The following is a 15,700-nucleotide window of genomic DNA, read 5'->3' as shown; positions in this document are numbered from 1 at the left end:
GTTTGGTTTGTTTTTTTTTTTTTAAGGAGGAACCATGCTTTTCCTGTGAGAACATTTCAGAGAATTGTGCCAATAAGAACTGCTGACAAGAGAGCTCCTTGAGTGTGGGGCCCTTGCCTCTGCCTCCTACATCTCTCTCATACCTCATGAGCAGAGGTTCTCATAAAACAGAATGGTGAAAACTTAAAGCATGAAATGTATTTATCAGCAGCATGCAATTCATCAGTGCAACTCCTGGCTGCAAACTACCCCCAAGATTTTGAGTTCAGGAGGATGCAGGAGGTTATTATAGGTTCCTTCTCAGCAGAGGCCTGACACTGCTTTCCCTGAGGCTTTCCCGCTGATTTCAGTAGAAAAACAGAAAGAAAAAGGGTTTTTCCAGTGGCTTTTGCAACTCTGACATAGTCTTTGAGCTGAACAATGAGCTGGGGAAGATTTTGACATTTCAGAGAAAGCTGCAGACCCATATACAGTTGCCCAAGTCTCCAAACTACATCACAGAAGGCCCTCAGAGAAAGCTTCTCTCCTCAGCCTCCAAGAGCCAAACAACACAGTAAATACCTGCTGAGCTCAGTGCCTTTAGCATTCCTTACCTGTGCAAGGAGTCCTGGCTGGATCTGAAGAGGCTGGGCCCCAGGAGCCTGGGTGACAATGGGGACGGCGTTCTCCATCCGCACCGAGTACCCGGCGTGCTTCGAAGGGGACGCCTGTAACCCTGTTCCACCAGCACACAAGGGACAGCATGAGCCACCAGCAGCACTGCCAGCCACAGGGGCTGGCTCTCAGAGGAGCCTAAAGGCACTCCCTGATGTCCACTTATAAATTGCAATGTTCACTCCCTCTGAATAATCAGCTATCAGAGTGCCACCTGTTACACCCTGGCCCAAAGATGTCCAGCAAATGTTCACAAAAATTATATGGGTATAAGAGTGCAGAAAAAACATTTCCAAAGGCAATAAGGGATTAGCTGAGTTTGTATTTTAGGGTACCTCAAGCGCATGGGAAATATTGCAATACAATGTGCACAGGCAAAAAGGAAAAGAGGGGAGTGAATGGCTTCTCTTCCCCATATTCTCTGGTTTAACAAGAAGAAATGGTCTTTATCAGGCAAAACCCCTTGTTATATGAGAATGCTCTCTTTGCACCCAAGTGGGATGGGAATCCAGAACTCCACACTCCCTCAGCCTTGATGGGGACAGATTATTTTCTCTAGCACAGTTTCTTGGGACTCATATTTGAAAGGCTCTAGCATACCCCAAACTCCAGTACTGCTGGCTGAGCCCCACATTAGCCTAACTGAGCTGGAGGAAGCTTCCCTCTCCAGCACCTCAGTGCATGGCACAGCCTGTGCTGCCTCCTCTACTTTGGAGCCTTCTCAAAGCAGCAAGTTGAGGATAGTCTCTTATATCCTCCACTTCTGAAGTCAAACCCTTGAGATGCATTTTAACTATGCTGAAGAGGTCTAGCTAAACTTCTCTAGTTCAAAAGAGCTTTGATAATCTTGCAGAACATTTAACAAGTGCCTGGAGACTAATGCACAGACAGGCTTGTAGATATGAAGAGCAGAAGTTGCACCAGCTGAACTGAGGTCTATTTAGACCACTTCCTACAGACACTTGGCAAGTTTTCCCAAATTGCAACAGCATGTAAAGTTAACAGAAGGACAAGTGGTTAAAACTGAGCATCTCCCAAGTTGTCTGACAATAGCTCCTAACACTAGTATACACAGGCAGAGCTGTTTGCAGCAGGGCTGGAGCTGAGGGAATTGCCCTCATAAATGGTCATGGCATCTGTTATGGGGGAGAACCCTCATATCCACCAGCAGCACACTCCCTGCTGCATTACCCTCGTGAGTTCCCCTTTCAGCAGTGGAGTCACTGAGAAGTGACAGCATGACCCATTCCATACATAGGTACTGATTTACTGGTATTGCATGGGAAAGCTTTCAAGTTTACCAAAGTATGGCAGAAGAGTCTTAAACTTTGTTCAGGGCAAAGAATGACAAGTACCACATATTCTCCCCCAGCCCCTTCTCAGTATCAGCTGCCTCCAACTCAGGACGTTAGAGGTGCCTGCAAGATCCTCTGCCAAAGCAACAACAACCCCGCTGCTCTGATTTACCAGTCCAGCCCTTTTTTCTGCCATATGACCTGCACTGAGGAAACTCATTTCCAACAAGAGCTGGCTGAAGGAGCAGGCCAAGGCCTGGTGAGGCTGTCCCTTACCTTGGAAGCCTGGAGGGCAGACGATGAGGGCTTGCTGTAAGGGGTCTGGCCGGGCACAGATCTGCGCTGTTCCCGTCTGCAGGGGCATGCTCCGCTGGGCCACCGCAGCCATGGACGCCGCTGAGGGCTGGTAGAGTGCAGATTGGTAATTTAGTATGGAGACCTCGGGGTTGGCTAAGGAAATAGTGGCACTGGAGGAGGTGGGAGCCAGGTTGGTGGTCTAAAGGAATGACGGGAATTAAAACAAAAAAAAAAAAACAAACAAAAAAATGAGGGAGATGGGTAGGCTGGAAGAAGCAAAATCCAAAAAAAATAATAAAGTGAAGTAGTGTAAGATAAAATGAAAACCAAAACAAAACAGCAAACAAGGGGTAGAACAGGACACTGAGGAGTAAAGAGACAAGGGCAGTGCTGGGGGAAGGATCACAATCTGCCTGAGTGTGCCATTGCTGTACCATGCCATGGGACCTCCAGCCCATAGACCCAGCACATTCCCTACAGCAGAACTGCAGCCCCATCTCTCACCCAACTGCCTCTGACTTGCAGCATGAGGAGGATGGGCTCAGAAAATGTTGCTATCCACGAATCACGCTGTTCATTCCTCATGTACATAGCTCCAGAAGCTACTCACATTTCTTAGGGAAAGTAGACTCAGTACCTCCATACCCTGTGAAATCTCATCCTGAGAGGGAAAATCCATTCTGGCCTTTCCTCTTAGATACCTTGTATCTAAGATGGCACATGCCTCTTGAATTATGTTTGGAATTTGAAGTAATCAGAGGGCATAACAGGAGGTAATGCTAATACTTGCCAAGTCCAAACTTCGCTCGAATTGCCTTTAAAATCTCTTAGAGCAGAAACTCCATTTGGGGATGTTTCAAAGCCAAGAAAATCAACTCAGAGTTCTGCAAAAGTCTAGAAATCCGAAGACTTTTTTAAAACTTTATTTATTTGGACCGAGTCTAACAGTTGCAGGCAACTAGACAACTTTGCCACTGCTCCACATATATGTTCTTAGCATGCATGCCTAGGGAGCCAGACACTACCACACTAGCAGACCAGAGCCCATCCTTCCCCTTTGTCCAAACATGCCCAGCAACACTGCTGGAGATAGCTCAGACAACACTTTCTCATGGTGAATGTATGAACCCAGGAGGAGGCTTTGATCAAGGTGCAGCAGAGAGCAAACTAAGCATTTTGCACTGCACTGGCTGCCACTGGACCTACACTGCACTGCCACAGCCATGAAGGATGTGACAACAAAGTATTTCCTCCTCATCCTTATCTCCTCCCAGTGCAGGGGCTGTGCAGTGCAATCTGCTCTCCTGTGCAACACACTGAGCAGCAACCACAGCAGCTCCCAAACTTGTGATCTCAGAAGCCATAACTGGAAGGAGACAATCCCCAGATATTTTGCAGAGACAGGAAACAAAAGCCAAGACAAGTGGTATGTTGAAGAGAATTGTGAAAGGCCTAGACCTTGTTCAAATTAAAACACCCTTCCTGGAAATATTTCTGCCAATTCTTCTAGGAACATTGGGCATACTGGTTCTGCTCAGAACACACACCCCTTATGAGAATTCAGAAATGACCATGGATCTCCCCAGCCAACAGCTGATCTTCATGTCAAGTGAAATGCGAGGAAACGAAAGCAAGTCTGCCTTTCCTACAAGTAACTGTGGTACAAGCAGTGTCTCTGCTCTGCAGCTGGGGCCTAGGGGAGCACGTAGCGTGCATTACTTTAGGCAGCATCTCAGAAACAGCCTAGACAGGGACCTGGTGTTTGTAACTGGTACCCTCTCACACCAAGTCATGACCTGTCTCTGCCTGTGCCTGCCTGAATTGTTTCAAAAGACCTTCTGCGATCACATGCATCAAGACCTGAGTCAAGAAGTCTGGTTTTCTCACTGACAGAGGAGCATCCTGCACATCTATACAGACTCCTTTAGCTCCCTTCCTTTCCAAACACCATTTCCACAATGCCACCTGCAATCTCTAGAGTGAATCTGGAGCAGCCTGTTCCCAAAAGGCTTCAAAGCAGCAGCTACTTCTTGAGCTTCTGTCTCCTAGAGTGCTCTCCCTGGAGAGTTTCCTTTCACTGCTGCAATACAGTACCACAGCAAACAACTTAGCCACATAAAATCTGTTAATGCAGCACCCCCCAACACTGGGGCAAGTAAAACTAATACAAAGCATGACTATAAATCCAGAGCCCACCAAACTGGAGTGCAATGTGTTCACAGTGGGGGGCACATGCACATGGTCCCTATATCAACTGTGGTCCCTTGAGTAAAAACAATGAGAGATAAAAATAAATATTTTCGCTATTATCGCTAAACTCTTTTTTCCTGTTGATCAGTTACAGTGCTCTGTCTGTTACAGAGGGTTTAAATTCATTTTACTTCAATGCCAATTTGAAGAAGAGCTGTAAGATCACAAATACTTCTGCCTGACCCAGGGAGCGAAGTACTGCTTGCTGCATTAAGGGACTAATGAGCTTTTCCCCATAGCAACCTCCCAAGTAAGCAGGATTTATCACCCCAACAACAACATAAACAACGAGGGCAACATTTCACCGTCACACAAAATGTCACAAGATTACTGCTTGCCTGAAGAAAAGAGAATGAGGAGAAGAGCAGAGGAAGGAGAGCAGAAAGGCACCATCTCTTGGCAGGCATGTTAAATGGGATGCTACTCTGCTTTTCATCTTCTAGGCCCTCCTGACATAAATGTTTCAAGCGCTGGCTGCTTGTGATTGATGGCCTTACCTGGTTGTGGACTGTGTTGAGCTGGTTGTTAAAAGTCATGGTCAGGTTCGTCGATGTACTTGGGGCCACGTGGGTGATGAATGGTGTCTTGCTCTGGTTCACCGTGTCGTACATATTCACCCGCCGCTTGCAAATCTCCATGTTCTGGAAGCAGGACTTGACACTGCGCGGGGAAAGGGGGACAAGGAAGGCACAGAAAAATCAACCAAGCGACTCACACAGGTTACAGTTCATCACAGGGGCCCTGCAATAGGTCTCCATGGCAGGCTTAGCACTTTCTAGGCTCTTAAAGCCCTTTGCTATTTTATGCAGGTCTCTCTTAACTGGTGAGAGTCACATTAACACTCTACTGAAGAAGGCCAAGATGAGAGCAGCTGCCCTGGGACTCCTGGGTGCTCCCACAGGTCTCTGCACTGCAATACAAGTCACAAAACCAAGCAAATTGGTTGCTCTTTAGGGGACAGCCAAGAAATACAAAGTGGCTATATTAAAAGACTGAAAGAGACTGAGAGCAAGAAAGAAAGAAACTTTTTTTCCTGATGATGGAGCCTGAGAGGAAAAGAAAACTCATGCTTTTTGCCTCAGTGTAAGTGTAAAGATAATTTTATGCATCTCTTGCAAGGAAGAATTTTACTGTTGTTGATCACTGAGACCCCCTAAAAAGTCATCTTTGTTGTTCTAAGTAGTTGTTCACCAAGAGCTGAGTTCAGCTAAGCAGTTAAAACATTGCCCCTGTCTGGCTAAACGCCTGTGCAGATGCTTATCTTGAAGCATGACATCTCCTCTTGCAGTCAATGGGACAATTAATATCAAAAAGTTATTCCAAAGCAAATTCCTCAATGCCCTGAGGGAATCTGGTTCTGAGGTTATCTCACACTGAGAACTGGATCTCTGGGGGAATGATTACAGCTTCTTCCTCTACACTGCCTTTCCCTTAAATGTTATTGATATAGCAATGGAAATTTTGAGAAGTATCCTATTTTGTGTTCCAGTAAAGGAGATTAAATACTCTCTACATTGCTAGAGCACAGCAGGCATCTGGTAGATGACCATATTTCATTAATTAGAATACCAAAGCATACAGAGGTTAAGAGACAGCAACACAGTGAACCTGGGCAACACCGTATTTTTAGGACAATCTCACTTTTGATATCTGAAAACCAATACAGGTTTTCCACAATTCTTACACAATAACTGTTTTTACAAATGACCTCAGAGTCTGAAACACAACCTCAGAAAGTATAAAGGCATTTATTTTATTTCCATTATCCCAACATGAAGAAAGAGAAATTCCAAGCAGTGAAAATCAGCTGTATGCTGACCATTTTGTAATGAGCTGAACTGCTGGAGGTAGGGGGTATATCCTCACATCACTTTTAAGAAACAGTGTCCCTTCAAAAGGAACAACCTTATATGCTCCCTAAGGCTGATGAAGAGGACCTAGATCTTTTTATCCCTGTCTTGTCTCTTACTCAAATGGTCACCTCTCTTATCCTACAAGTAACATCTTGGTAACTGGATCTGGGCCATAAACAACCTGCAGACAAGCAAGGCTCAGGACACTGTGCACAGCTGCCCACTATGTGCATTCACTTCCAGAACTATATCTGTTGGTCACAGAATAACCAGCAGAATCAAAACACTCATCAAATAAATACAGAAGGCTATTGGATCACTTCTTTTCAGTCAAGTGTGAATATAATTCTCCTTGCACAAAGAAGAAAGCACTGGGAGGAGTATAGGTTCTGTACATGGTGAATAGTGTGTGTCACCAAATGGTTTTATGTAACAAGATGTAAGCTCCACAAATGCAACACCAAGTTCTCTGCTTTACTTTAAAAAAAGGTGGGAGAAAAAACCAGCAGGGACAAAGCAAAACAGACAAAGTCTGAGGAGCACTTAGCAATTTAAGAGCAAGGAAGTTAAATATGTGAAATGGGAAGCTAAGCTCACTTTGCTGTCTGCTTTTAAGAAAGCAGAACAGCCCCTCTTGCACTGCTTGAACTTGCAGCCTCTCTGGAACGTGCCACAGCAGAGATTCCTCCCAGAAGCTACAGCTTCCGTATATTCTCACTTTTTCTGCTGCCCAATTTATTTCCAAGAGAGATTATAGCTCCCTGCATCTTTCAAGGCTTTGAAGTTTCTATTCTCCAAAGCACAAGGAATCACTAACAAAAGCTCCATCCACTTGCCATGCTGGTTACAGCTTATTGCTCCCTTTGCCAGTCACTGTTTCCAGCATGGAGGGGCTTGTGGGGTTACACACCCAGCTGGCACACACTTGGTATTCAGAGACGTGATGCTGAATTCTTTATTTGGCTAAAATTCTCACTGCTGTTGGCCCCAATGATATTTTCAATCTTTCTGGGGCTTTGCCTGAGCAGCCACAAGTGAGCACTTCAAAAATGAAGATGTGGTTACGGACTGTTGCGTTAGTGGAAAGATTTCTGACGGCAATGCATTAGCTCACGAATCTCTCCTATCTTACACAATCAGTTGTTGCACAGTCAGAAGGACTGTTGCAAATTAAAAGACTTTTGTCTATGATGCTCACTCAGTATTTTTGCTGTCATGTTTTATTCATGATTTTTTTTTTATATGAAACTTTACTTTTTTCCTGTTTAGCACAATCATGCCTCATCTTGTTTTCATTTATCACTTACTATCTATTTATAGGTAACAATGCTCAAAGATGGCTGTGCAGGCTAAGTCTGGGTCTACACAGATCGTGCACCCACTACCTTCTGGTAAGCAGATGCTCTTATCTTGTGATAAATGTAACAAAAAGGCAGCTACAGCTCCTTCAAAGGGGGAAAGCTACCTTAAACTCAAAATACTGCAGCCACCCATACAGGCAGGGGAGCTGACACAGTTACCTGTTGCTCTGCAGCTCTTCAAGCAGCGCCCTTTAATTTTGTACCTGAGCTCCTGACAGCCTTTAAAACACTCATGCAAATAGCGCCCAAAGAAAGTACAGCACTGTGCCAATAATTGTTCTCCTGTCAAGGAGAAGGGACAGCCTGTGAAAGCACCTGGATCTGCTAAGTGCTGTAAAGCAGGATCTTCAAAGCTAAGTGTCCTGAATGCTTTGTAAAACTCCCACTATGTGTCTGCCTTCTCCACTTACACCTGAGAAGCCTGTCCCTGTGTGAACTGGACATGGGCAGTGGGCTGGGGACAGGTATCCTACATTTCAGACTGCTGTACTCTGTGGTGCAGCCTTAGGAGAAGGGCAGTCAGGCTTGAAGATGTGACTTCTCATCTCCATCAGGCAGTGGAGCCCGTCCTCATTCTACATGTGTCAGATGAGGTCAGAACATGGTATTTAAGGTGACACAGGTGGACAACAACCAAGCTGAAATTTGAACTCCTCGTCCTGGTGCTTATGCCTGTAAAACAGCCTGCTGCAGATCAGCTCTTCCCTTAAAAAGCAAACAGCCCCAAGCTGACTCCTGGCACGATGGGAAGGTTCTGGGAGGAAGGGTCGGCTCCCCACTGCAGATAAGGTTGATTACTCCAGTAACAATCAGGACTATATTACTTTGAAATAGACTGATACTTTCAGCACTAATTGCATAATTTCTCCTGCATTTTAATGCAAAAATATGTAATTACTGAATATTTACATAATTAATGTAGCACACACTGCAGCGTTTTAAATGCCAAGCACCTACAACACAATTCTTGCAACCTTGAGTTGGCAATCATCTTTTCCTTTTTAAGCAGGAAAAGATTAAAACTTGGGGATTAAACATCTTAACAAAACCCCTCAGATACACTTGGTCTCCACCACCACCAGCTCTCCTTTTCACCCCGCCATTCAAAACCTGAGGGGAACAAAAGCCACGTACTGTGTGCTGTGAGGGAAGTCGAGCAAGTGTGTCATGGTGACAAAAGGGTGGCTCAGAGTTTCAATGGGGGTTATCCTCTTATCCGCGTCTATCGTCAGCATCTTCTTCAGCAGATCTATGAACTCCCGCCGGTCTGCCTTCTCCACCAACATATCACTGCCCTCCAAATCCGTTGTCATGTTCACCTGAAGGAGAAGGGACAGGAGTGAGTGCTGAAGGGGAAGAGCAGATGGTCAGGTCTCCAGCAAAATGTGTTCACTCCTCCTTGGAGCACACACCCTGAGAGCCCCCCTGTGCAAAGGAGTGGCTGCTGAAGAGCCACGCTGTTGGGAAAGATGAAACAGGAAAGCCTTATAAATATGATTGTCTGGCAAAAGATTTTGAGAATATAGAAACTATAAGAGAGATTGAAATGAAAGCAAGCTTTGAGATACCTCAGTTACTGAACAACTGGAAAACAATGGTGTGGCTGGACTGAAGGTAATCCCCTTTTGATGAAACAATACCCTCTGCTTGCAGACAGGACCAAGAGTCAGAGCAGACCCTACTAGCTTGGCAGAAGGGGTCCAAAGAGGAGTTTTTAGGGTTTAAAATGTAACACAGTACGGTAATGTAGTGACTCTTATTGGCTGTATGTAAATGCTATAGCATTTGTATATTGTACTAGATTAGTTAGTGAGAAGCAGAATATTCAACACAGAAGAAGATTTATTGTATTTTAACAAAAACTTCATTCTCTTACCCCTTTTACTCTCTTATGCTTTTGCTCTCTTGTCTCTCTTACGCTCTTCCCCTCTCATCCTCTCTCCCCCTCTCTTCTCTCAGGCCTGCTCTGAGCTGTGGCTGGCAGCTCCCAGCAGGGCCCTGGCACCCAGGCCCTTTGCAATAAACCCCAAGTTCCACGACCTGGCTGCAGAGATCTCTCATCTCCGTCCATCCCGACCGTCCTACCCCCGATGCTCCTACACCACGCCAGGCTCCGTGGTGGCCGCTCATCTGGCTGGTGCATGTCACAGCTCCAGAGAGACTCTTAAGTGTTCAGCTCGCCTGGGTCAGTGGCTAATGAAACACTTAGTCACCCTCCACTGAGGATGAACAGCTTCCATGTGGTAGCAGGCAAGCTCTGATAATCACAGTATTTATCATATACCGTGCCATCAGATACTTATCTATGTGTCCTATGAGCAAAAAAATATATAAAACACATAAAAATTGTCAGTAGGTTTATGAGAAACATTCCATTCATGTATCAGGTGCCAGGAAATAAAGACTTGTTATATTATTTCGCTAATTATCCAGTCTCCTCAGATTCCAGTCCTCCATTCCTGCATGCCTACATGTTTTACTTGCTACAATGTCTAGACCTTGCTAGCACAAACTCCAGTTTGGTGCTAGTGCTGGACCAGTTTCGCACACTGGTGTGTCAGCACAAATTCCTGTCACAGGGGTGGTTATGCTGGGATTAGCTCTCACAACGACATGGAACTGATACAGTGAATTAGTACTTCCCATTCTTCCCCCAGCCAGCACACTCTTCTGTGGCCATGGTGAATATTTCCACTGTCACCCTTTAACAAATGGGAATATTAAAGCATAGAGAAAGCAAGTGACCTGCCAGTGGTCATACAGAAGAGCACTGGAGAGACAAGAGAAAATGCAGGATTTCAACACTCAGAGATTTGCCTTAGCCACTTTCCAAGGCTGCTTTCCTACAGCACCCATACCCCTGTGTGCAGTCACTCCGACAAAGCAGCACATAACAGCGAATTTGGTAGGCCTAATCCTGGTGTTTTTCAGGAGCTGGCCCCAGAACAGGATACACAGAGAACTTGCATAATTCCCTTTTGTTAGTGTTGCTGGAAAGCACGTGAACAGTTTTGCTGGTTACTCACCAATGCTCTTACCTGTGCCATATCATCCAAACAGTTGAAAATATACTTTCTTGCTTCCTTTGACTTAATCCCCGTCTCTGCCTCATGATCATCTGGCGTCTGCTCAAAACAGGACACAGGCATTGACCAACGCTGCCCTGCAACCAGCTGCACGTTATGTGCCACTTCCGACACGTGCCTCATCCTGTCCTCATCAGGGACCATCATGCCTCTCTTGCCTGACCAGACACCATTTACACCATCTCCATCACGGTTATGTGACATCTTTTATGTTACAATGTGATTTATCTCTTCTGTTTCACTTCTGAGGGTCCTCCCAACTATGGTTACATCCACCCTGGTGTTGAGGTACAGCATCCCATCCCAGCCAGAAGCACACTGGCCTCTCTCCTTGGGGGGAGCATGCAGCCAAACCCACTGGCACAGGACACTCGGCGCTCACCTGCTTTACTGGAGATTTTGACTGTAGAATTGAGATGTTGCCTTTTTCTCCCCCTCCACAATAAGTTAGATATTAGAGCAAAGTCTGCTCACTACACACCAAATCATTGACTACTTAGAGGGTCAACTCTGGACTTAAATTTTCTACAATGCCAAGCAGGTGTATTATTTTCTCCAAATTTTGGGGATGGCAGTTTTACCTTGGGCAGTACCCACCCCTATGTTTCTCCTGGACTGCAAAAAGCAGAAACTTAGGCTCTGAGGTGACCTGAGTGTCTCCTCACTTCCAACCAACAACTCCAAGGTAAAAGAAGCAAGGGAATGTCTTCCTACCTTCAGCCTCCACAAGGGATACGGTGAGTCTGTATCCCTGTTGAAAAACCTCGTGGTCTTTGTCCCTGCGCTTAACAAGTACTCTGCTGGTAAGCCCTGCGTCTGTGAAATGTAGCGAATCTGCAAGAGAAGGATGAGAGGTCACTGTTCATCGTGTGGAGATCTCTGGAGGTCTTCCTTGAAGGAATTCAGGAGGCATTTGAACCAACAGAACAGACAAAAAAAGAAGATGTAGCATGTAGAGAAACTTCACGCCAAAAAATTCAGTGCAAGGAATGAGAGGAAGAGAATTTCTGAATGGAATTCCCTCCATTTATCCCATACATCACTGGAAACTCACACTCAGATTGCACTCCCACAAGGCCTAAGGATGAAAAGAGGAAAGTTGCTAAATTTTTAAAGTTCAAAGAGAAGGACCCACACAGTGATTTTAATGGGATGTCTCAACACTTTGCACCCTCTCCTCTCCAGGAAGTCATTTCAGCAATTTGATATCTGCTCTCTAACTTCTGCCATTTTTCTTCCACCTGAGCACACATCCTGCCCTAGGAGCAGTCTGAAGTTCCAAACAGAGGATTATGAAGTGACTGCCTTTGAACTAAGGTGAAATATACACTCAAACCAACTGATGGTATGGAAAGTACTTGTCTCTACTGACTACATGACGTTATTTGGGTTACATCCACAAGCATGACCTCATTGGCACCCACACAGCTAAAAGATACACTATTTGTGTTTCCAGGATCTCAAACTTTTATTTATTTATAAAGGAGAAAGAGTCTGTGATTACACAATTAAAGACCAATGTCACATATGCCTGAGGTGCCACACAAAACCTTAACTTTGGCACCTCCTGTGTCCTGCATGGCTTCATTCTGCAAAATTGCTGCAAACTCTGCAAAACTACTAAAACCAGTCACCTACTCTCGAAAACGCTAGGGAAGAATGGAAAGTGTTTTTGAGAGAAGAAACAGAGAGGGATATAAACATCAACTACATAAAGGCACAGAAAGCAGCCGTGCTTTCAATCATTTCCAAGCACTCAGGCCCTGGGTCACGGTGCATGGCTTGCTCAGCTCTGCAGCCTCTCAGGTCCATCAGAGCTCACACACACCTCAGAGGCACCAGGTTCCTGCCTGCAGCCCAGGGCCAGTGCTGCAGCCAGCAGCCAGGATCAGCCCCTACCCCTTCCCCAGCTCCCCAGGAGCCCTCGTCACACTTTACCAGAGGAAGCTTTGTGCTGGGCAGTTAAGCTGGCCAGTAAGGTACGGTGATTTCTTTTCCAGCTGTGTGTTTTATGGCTTTTGGGGTGCAACGGGGAAGAGAAAGAAATCTACTTTTCATGCTTGGTATGTGATTTTCAAACGCTTGTAAGTTTCTCAGCTACATTTGATTTCCTTCAGAGTCACTAATAGCCCTGCTCTTTGCTGCAAGTTATTTCCCCTGCCAAATTTTACCTTTAGAGCTCTGATTAAAAAAATACTGGTTTCAAAAGAAAAGTCAAGAAAACATTTCAGTATGTGAAAAATTTATTTATTTTCCTTCCTTTTTTCAAAAATTTATTTCCTGAAAGAAAAAAGACCCTTTTCAGGCTGCATTTTCAGACAGCTAAGATCAGCCTGAATACTATGGGAATGCAAAGTATTCTACAGCCCTGGCTCTAGCTGCCGCTGCATTATCGGTTTTAGGACTACAAAAAGGGCATGAAAGCCTATAGGGAGAAAAGGGACGACAGCTTATATTAACTGGAAACCTACATCAATGCCAACATTCTCCTTCTTGTCATTGCTTTTAATATGCACTCTCATAAAAGGGGTTATGAAATGCAGCTGAGTTCATGCAGTTTCTTCTAACAAATAAGGCTTTATACTGCACTTGCTGTTACAGCAGAGAACGGGTGCCTGGTCTGCTCAGTGAGGAGGGACATGTACAGAGCTCTCCAGTCAATGGCAGCATTGCCTCTTGACTGAGATTTCACTCAGGCAGCCTGGTCTTAAAAGGCAGTGTACCAAGCTGCACACTGGTTACCTGGAACAAATACCCAGGTGCATAATGACAATGTTGACTTGGGAGAGCAAGAAATACGGATCCATCATTAGCCAAAGTGAAAAAGCTGGCATCTGCTCACTCTGACAGGAGAAGAGAAAGAGATGTGTGCACTTACCAGCACCCAAGGCAATATCCACACCCACCTGATCGTACTCTGAAGCTCCTGGGTACAAGGGCCAGCCCAAGAACAGCTCTGCAATGACACATCCCAACGACCACATATCGATTGCTTCACAAAAGGGTAAACCGAGGATGATTTCAGGGGCTCTGCAAAGAAAGAGGTCAGAAAACATCAGCAAGGGGAGCAGAGCTACTCAGCTGGCATTGGGCAGCTGGTGCCCATCGTGACACTCGCAGAGCTGCCGCCAACAAGTGTCACTGCTGTGACAGAGCTGAGGGACTCGCTGGTCACCGGCACTGCTAACCAAACATCAGTCGGTGAATATTTAGCCTTACAGAAGAGTACTCTGGCCATATAGAGCCAAGAGACAGCCTTACATCTGGCAGCATTTTGTAAAGGAGGGAACTACCACTGCTTTCATCCAGCAAGTGGGAATATGCAGGCACCCAATCAAGGCCCCCACTCGAGGCTCTCAGGCCCAGCTCACTGTCCTGTGGAGAACTGTGCAGATCCCCTGCGGTGAAGCATCCTCTGTTCACACAGCTCCGTGGGCTCACAAACAGCCAGACATTAAATAATCATTACAGGACTGGTATAAAAGGATTACTGACTTTTTAAACAAATGGCTGTAACAATAAAACAAAGAAATAATGTAATTAGATCTATTAGACCTAAGCCTTTTCCTCAGGAGGAAGTAGCCAAGAAGCCTTCCTTTCCCAGTCTGTCCCAGGCACCTGATTAGATTTCCTTTTCCCTTTCAGCCCAAACAGCCAAAATGCAGCAGCTCTCTGGCTATGCATTTATTGCTGGCTCCAGGAGATGCCACCAAAGCACCTCTGGTCCCTCCCCTTGCAGGGGAATCTGTCCCACTGCCTTGGGGTGGTTGGAATCCTTCTCCATCGATGCTGAAAAGGACTAGAGGATGAGGTTAATGAACTTCTCAACTCCAGTGGCCAAGGTGAGACAAGATGAATCCTGACCTATGTGCCCCAAACATTCTGCGTTTCAAAAACTTCTGTGTGAAAGAACCAAAAATACTTTCCAAATACTGAAAACCTTATACACAAAACACCTTCCTTACTTATCCCACCTCTGCCTAAATGTCCACATGCAGTTATATGACACAGTTCCTATTTTTACAAGGATCTCCTAAAGCTTCTCTCCTGTTCTTGCAATGCTTCTAAAGCCCCAGCTTCTGGTGTCATGGGATGTACAGCAGGATGAATAACTTACTCGCCCATACTCCTCTAACTATAAAGAAAGAAAAAAGCAGAAGACAGATAAAATAAACACACACTGATTTAAAACTTTCATCATTTTAAATATAGCCTTGGGATTTCTCAGGCCCTTATGCATACTTTGGAAATGCCTATGGTTGGCTATTGAGCAAATCAAGTGCCACCAAGCAAAGCTCGAAATAGGACCCATGGTTCCCAGTTCCCCATTTGTCATCAGGATAAGATCTGACACTAGTGAGATCATACTAAGGATTACCAATTGCAGTGGAAAATATGATGTTTTAATCACACCATTACATAGTCATGTCAAGACAAGTCTTTAGCCAAGAAACCAAGCAAAATGGTAATTTTTTTCCAAAGAAGCAAAGACTGTAGCAAGAATCCATGCCCTGTCTTCAGTCCACAAACTCCCTCAGTTTTGGGGGGACTTGTAGTGATAAAAGTCCCAAACTACCTCTTCTTAAACCAGCAATGCAGAACGTAAAAATTACAGGAAATTCTGGGATTTTAAAGTTCGAATTCTTTCTGCCATTCCCACAACAAACAAGTCAGAAACTTAAAAAGTGGCTACCTTTACCCCTTCTAGCTTCATCTGTGCTTGTCATTGTCATACCCTATCGCTCTTTAGCCCACTGTGACAAACTTTTTATTCTAACAGCAATCTCTCCTCAGGAACAAGGGGTTAATTTTCCTCTTTTCCTCCCTATTCCATCATCCCTGTCATCCCTACACACTACCCGACACCTAGACAAAATGCAGAGAGAAAAAGACAGCTATGGTGA

General features: G+C 45.1%; 1 protein-coding gene across 5 annotated transcripts in view; it reads right to left on the bottom strand.

Annotated features, from left to right (window-relative positions):
* HIPK2 (homeodomain interacting protein kinase 2) overlaps nucleotides 1–15,700 on the bottom strand; it is a 140,816-nt gene that overhangs the window by 34,418 nt on the left and 90,698 nt on the right. For 4 of the 5 annotated variants that reach the window (XR_010783744.1, XM_066550882.1, XM_066550884.1 and 1 more), the window contains exons 3-9: nucleotides 13,703–13,826; nucleotides 11,511–11,630; nucleotides 10,749–10,835; nucleotides 8,845–9,029; nucleotides 4,994–5,156; nucleotides 2,226–2,445; nucleotides 594–715 (exon numbers count right to left, since the gene is read on the bottom strand). Coding sequence is in view for 4 of the 5 variants with exons in the window: in XM_066550882.1 (XP_066406979.1) it covers nucleotides 594–715; nucleotides 2,226–2,445; nucleotides 4,994–5,156; nucleotides 8,845–9,029; nucleotides 10,749–10,835; nucleotides 11,511–11,630; nucleotides 13,703–13,826 (1,021 nt within the window). In the remaining variant the exon portion in view is untranslated. The remainder of the gene's footprint in view (nucleotides 1–593; nucleotides 716–2,225; nucleotides 2,446–4,993; nucleotides 5,157–8,844; nucleotides 9,030–10,748; nucleotides 10,836–11,510; nucleotides 11,631–13,702; nucleotides 13,827–15,700) is intronic. The other variant, XM_066550885.1, reaches the window with a different exon arrangement.

Source organism: Molothrus aeneus, chromosome 5, assembly GCF_037042795.1.
Source record: "Molothrus aeneus isolate 106 chromosome 5, BPBGC_Maene_1.0, whole genome shotgun sequence".
Taxonomy (NCBI): domain Eukaryota; kingdom Metazoa; phylum Chordata; class Aves; order Passeriformes; family Icteridae; genus Molothrus; species Molothrus aeneus.
This window is presented reverse-complemented; position numbering and strand designations above follow the sequence as displayed.